The sequence below is a fragment of the Sabethes cyaneus genome, chromosome 2 (genome assembly GCF_943734655.1).
Source record: "Sabethes cyaneus chromosome 2, idSabCyanKW18_F2, whole genome shotgun sequence".
NCBI classification, from domain to species: Eukaryota; Metazoa; Arthropoda; class Insecta; order Diptera; family Culicidae; genus Sabethes; species Sabethes cyaneus.
In genome coordinates this window covers 59,731,703-59,737,702 of record NC_071354.1, presented here as the reverse complement: position 1 = coordinate 59,737,702, position 6,000 = coordinate 59,731,703, and the positions used below count along the sequence as shown (strand labels likewise).

Genomic DNA, 6,000 nt, shown 5'->3' with positions numbered 1-6,000 from the left:
ATATTTGAAAATTCCACAATGAGGACTCATTCTACAATTTTTCAACATCAAAGTCGATCACATGTTACTATACTGGTTTAAACAACTTGAAGTAATTTAGTCCTACCTGCCATATTTATCAGACTTGGCACTGTACGGCAACTACTTATCTTAATGTGAAAAGCTTCTTTTCTGTATGAACTTTGAAATACGCTAACTTCTGAGCAAGCTATCAAAATTTGGCGTGGTTCACTCTTAGCTTGGAAGACGAAGTATTTTTGTGACATGAACTGGGATCTTCATTTGATTTTTTTCTGTTCTACTTCTTTGAAATCATTCCTCACGGCAACAGGTTATGAAAAAAATATCTTTATTGGCATCTCTCTCATCTGTGCTAATAAAAATTACACAAACATATATCTTAAAACCGTAATGATTGTCTAAACTGTCATGAACATTGGACGCAGCTCGACCAAAACGAAAGAGAGTCCTTTCTCTACGAAGATAGACTGTGTTGTACCATCACCACAACTTACTGGCTAGAGTTTACCTGTGAGCGACTATATACAAATCGAGCGGTGCACTTGAAATTGGAAAGTATCTCACTGAAGTTGAGACCTTTTTTTATTGTTTTATTTAAAAAGACGCTTAACGTTAAAAGAATAAATATTGCACAGAAGTAGTTAAAAACTTTGTATTTTACTTTTGCGAAATGTTTCGCTCCAAGACCAAGAGCGAAACTCTAATATAGACCTGAGGGAAGATCCGTCACCTTCGAGCCTAGATTCGTCTGACTGCGGCTGTTTTCCCGGAGCAAGGTCCCGTTTCCGGAGAAGTGCATTTGGGAGCGTAGTTTGAAATTATTGTTTGCGTTGGCGTTTTTACCATTGACTGTAGCGTTAGTCATTGCTCCACCACCGTTCGCATGTTGATTATTGGAGCGAGTCTTCTGGAAGCCCTGGCCGGCTTTGCTGGCTGCCTGACGCTGCTCGCTGGTCATGACGATGTCAATCATAGAATCCACACCGTAAGCTCCCAGACGGTCGAGATTCTTGGTCACTTTCTTCGCTTCCAGCGCAGCGGTGATGTCTGGCTTGGGATATTTTCCGGCACTATTCATGTCGGTCATGAAAAACACTCCGTTGAATTGCTGCGCAGGAAGTGGCTGGGAGACTTCCCGTTCCAAAGATTGAGCACGCACCATTCGGGACTCCTTGTCACGGGCATCCATGATTACGTTCAGTATGGCTCTGTTGGAATCTTTGGTCGATGCACGACTTCTCTGATGAGCCTGCGATTCGGCTGCCGTGTGAATGACATCCGGACGGACCGTATCGGGTGTTGTCTCATCATTATAGAAGTTGCTATCCATGAATGATTTGTTAGGTGTTTTATCCTGGGCTTCGTCTTCGAAGAAATCGATTTTGGTGTCGTTGTTGCCCAGCAGTAGATCGTATGCCGATCCTTCTCCATCCGACGGGGTTGAAATGAGATGTGCCAAGGAACGGGACTTGCGGGGCGGATGAGGTAGCAGGTTTACAGGTACAATTTCATGTTCAGTGTTTATTTCCAAGCTGTACATATTCTTGTCAGCCAGGTTGTTCATCTGATGGTACAGAACTTCGTTTTGATCGGAAATTTCTCGCTCGGCGTCGTTGACAATATTTTGCAGTTCCTCGATGACGTCCTCAATGGTTGCGTTTGTATCGTCATCGTTATTGTTGATATCGTTGTTCGGACAAGCATTGTCCTGATTTAATGAGATGCTGAATTTATGTGAATTCGAACCGGAACCTTCCTTGGTTGGAAATACCCGAGGTGGTTCGGGTGTGGATGACTGCCCAGTTTCTGAGCTGCTGATACCTTCGTCGTCATTTTCGGAGGTATTCCTCTTGGGCTGCGGTGGAACCTGTCTCGGTAAAGCCACTGGCCTCTTCTCTAGGTTGTTCGAAGCTTCATGGCTTTGATTACCTTTAAGTCTAAGTACTTCTCGTTGCAATTCGGCGCAACGCTCCTGCAGTCTTCTCTCCATTGTTGTTAGAACAGTTTTTTCTTCGTGCAAAATTTGTACTCGACGTTCTAGTATTACTAAGCGACTGCGCACTTGTTCTGCGGATCGTGCCTGACACTGCAACTGTTCAATGTCTATTCGTATAGCGTCCCATCGTTTGACCTCAGTCCGGAGACGTTCCAGCCAAGGAGACGTCGAAGAAATTATTTTACACATCTGTGCTGGATCCAATCCAGCCTGAAAAAGTTCAGCCTGAAGGTACAGTCGCACCTGAACGTTTTCTGCACTTTCTAAAAACGTATTAACAAATTTCATTCCAACAGCTTGTAATTCTCCGGACCCTCCGCCACTGTTCAGCATCCCAACGAGCAGCCGAAATCGAACCGGTTCAGCACATCTTAGACGAAGCGTAGACAAGGCTTCCGATACAGCAGTGTGACCTTGCTGTTGACTACGCTGAGTTCCATCTCCAAACGCTGATTTATCGCAAGCTATGGTCAACAGTTGTAAGGCCACTATTCTAGACCGAATGCCGGTACCCGTGGCTGCTGCTGCCAGCGGCAGAAGTCCAATTGCTGTCGTACCTAGTCGTGCTCCTGCTTCCGGACTTCTCGTGCAACAAATGCTTAAACATTGCCTAAAATCGAAAGATATGATTGGGAACTAAAGTTCAATGATGGACTTAAGTAGCAAAAAACTTACAAACACGCCAGTTCATCCAGTAGAGCCCGTCGCTGATAGGATTGATTGGTTCGTGGCATCGCCCCCGGAGCCGGCATTGTGGTGGTTCCATTCATCGGCATACTTTGGCTAAGCTGGACAGCACGCAAAACTTCCAACAGCAGACTCACGCCATCCAGCGGGCAGGAGACGAACTCTTGAACGAAGCTGTTGCGGAGGAAGATTTCATAGTTAGATATATGCGGCAAATGGAAATGATATTAATCGATCGCTGCAGATAGGCTAATGACACCTTTTTGTGCTCGCGTGCACTCCGGGTGGTGACGAAAAGATGATGCTAATGATAAGCTAATTACTTTTGGTTAGGCAAGACAGTCGGGCTCGTTGCGCTATGTGACTGTTTCGATTCATTTCAGGCACATTAGTGCGGCGCGGCGGTGAGCGTGAGAGAGGCTTTTAAAAAATAATTAGAAAATTGACTCGACTGATGACGGTTGTAAGCAAAACTGTGTTTACGCGTCGGGAAAACTGATTTGAGCTATTCATAATTTGCTTAATGGTTCAACTCCACCGATTTTCCTCGAGTTCATATCTGTCGCAGAGATAAATTACTTTCTGGAAAGTTTTTTTATTCCAACTCAACTTCACGTAAAAAAATAATATATAACCTAATAGCATTCGACATTTAAAAGTTTAAAACATATTTGTCCTGTCCTGCATAGTAATAGCACTTTCCGGAAACTGGGTATATCGGAACATAATAATTCTACAATGTATACCTATAAAAAAGGATTTCTGTCTGCCTGTCTGTCGTCTGTCTGTCTGTCTGTCTGTCCGTATGTTCCTTATAGAATCGAAAACTACTGAACCGATCGGCGTGAAAATTTGCATGTAGAGGTTTTTGGGAAAAGGAAAGTTTTTAGTGATGGTTAGAGACCCCACCCCCCACTAAGAGGGGGGGCTCCCATATAAATGAAACACAAATTTCTGCATAACTCGAGAACTAATCAAGCAAATAGAACAAAATTTGGCATGTGGGTGTTTTTGGAGGCATGAATTTATTTATTTTATGATGCTTTGAGACCCCTCACCCCTGTGGTAGGAGGTTAATTCATTACCATTTCAACCTTTATGATGCACACAAGTGATTTTTAAAAGAAATTTCTATGTCTCAAAGGTTGCAGGCATTGTACTTATGAACCCCCGTCCACGTATTTTCAAAGCCATTGCATTAAATGAAGAATTGAATCTGAATATTTCGCTCTTCTCTTTTAAACATTCACTTAAACAATGGCACTCGCAGATTCTTATAAACATACATATGCCAGAAATGCAGTTTACATTAGTCTTTGAACTGATATCGTCCTACGTCGCCCTTTCGTACAACCCTTAGGGCTGTATACCTTGTAGTTTTTCTAACTAGTTAACCAAATTTGGCACAATTTCTCTTTAAAGTGTATTGTTTACATCCTATGAATTTCTTAGTTGTAAATTTTGTTTCGGCCAACAAAGAAGCGGGTCAAGTGGAGACGCGTGATAAAATTGTGTACGCTCATATGGAAAATCCGAATCGATCTCCGAAGGTCTGTAATTCAACCATCTTAAGAGTGTTGAAAAGATTCAAAGTTCGATTGACATTGGATCTCAACATGTGATGTTACCGAAAAGGTAGTGTAAATTGCCAATTGTTGCACAGATGAACACTCATCTACAGCAATTTTATGATTTTATGATAATGATTTATTATGATGATATGAACAACTGAACACAGATTCTTTTGCAATCCGCTAGACTACTATAAAATAGGTTTACATAGCCATCTCTGTGGAATTCCTTATAAAATCCGAGAAAAATACGTTTCTTATATAGCAATTCTGCACTCAATTATTGCACACCAAAATTTCCTTCAAATCTTATTATTACACACATCACGCCCAATTGTTGCACATCTTTTGTTTTGACCTTTTCTCATTTTAACATTGGCATTATTGCCAAGTTGTTTTATTTGTAGACAAACTCACTTACATACACATACTTTAAGATTACCTTAGCATCCATTATGGACCAGGAAACCTCATAATAAACGGTGAAAAAAGGGTTGAATCGCGATACAGAAAACTGTGGCTCCCACTAGAGAGCCTTAGAGAGTCGCCATCTTAAACCGAAAATTCCAATCGAACCAAATCAGTTGTCAAAAGTAAGTCCAATCGAACAGGAGACTTGTCAAAACACCGATTAGAGAGCCTTAAAAAGAGTAACGACTAGAGAGCCTGTTAAAGATAGAGAGACGCCATCTCAAATCAAGAACATTTTTTGAGCAGATTTTTCTGAATTTTTAGCAGCTTTTTATGAATTATTTCAAATAAAAGCTTCAGAGAAAGGTTCCTTGAGTATGTTATTATTATATGTAGCATCGAGAAACTCGAAATCTTTAATTTAAATCGCTGGTTCTCAAAAGAATTGGCAATAACAGACAGCAGCAGCATAACTATTTACGGTACGACCATTAACTGTGGTAAACTTATCATGAAAAGGAATTACATATCTACATTTTATAAAAATTATTTATTCCAAATGTCTGTTGATCATAGAATAATCAGTGCGTGCGGTAACACTGACAGACGCAGCTGCATCGTTGCTAGATTATTTGTTTCAGATGGCGACTCTCTAAGGCTCTCTAGCTCCCACCGCTTGCGTTGATAAACAAAAAGCAAAACAGCGGAGAAGCGAACTGTCAACTGCGCGTTGCAGAAAAACAGGGGTTAGAATATGAAAAACAGGTGTATAACAAAATTTAAAGGAATGTCGCACGGAACAACGAACAATTATTGAACTTACGAATTTATCGGCGATTTGTGTTATAAAGACACAATTTTATTCACTTATTGGGTAAGGTACCCCGGGGCAAGTGGGAATACGGGGTAAGTGGGAACGGAGCTCATAACTCTCTTCAACCTCATTTTCTCCAACCGAACCTTTATAGAAATGAAAAATACAACTCAAACGCATATCAAAATTATAAATTATTTATAGCAGGCATTCCAAACATCAAAATTGGACTTTAAATTTGAGCGTTATTTTCAATTTGCGTTGTAAGTTTGACGCACCTTTCTATAAATGATATTTTGGCCACAAGCTATACGTAAAAGTACATGTTTTTCTGGCAGTAAGTAAACATAACGAGTGTATTAACAAATTACACCCGAAAACTAGTTGTTTAATTTGACAAATGGCATTAAAAAAATGGGTCGGAATAAGGTGGGCACTTCAAAGCACCCGGGGCAAGTGGGACCTATTAAAAATAAAGTGTTTCAGCACAAAACTTCCTG

General features: G+C 40.9%; 1 protein-coding gene across 2 annotated transcripts in view; it reads right to left on the bottom strand.

Moving 5' to 3' along the window:
• Positions 1 to 360: 360 nt before the first annotated feature.
• Positions 361 to 6,000, bottom strand: part of LOC128734475 (uncharacterized) — a 184,871-nt gene continuing 179,231 nt past the window's right edge. For both annotated transcript variants that reach the window (XM_053828693.1, XM_053828694.1), the window contains 2 exons: positions 2,693 to 2,878; positions 361 to 2,627 (listed from right to left, as the gene is read on the bottom strand). In XM_053828693.1, coding sequence (XP_053684668.1) covers positions 722 to 2,627; positions 2,693 to 2,878 — 2,092 coding nt within the window. In that variant the 3' untranslated portion in view covers positions 361 to 721. The remainder of the gene's footprint in view (positions 2,628 to 2,692; positions 2,879 to 6,000) is intronic.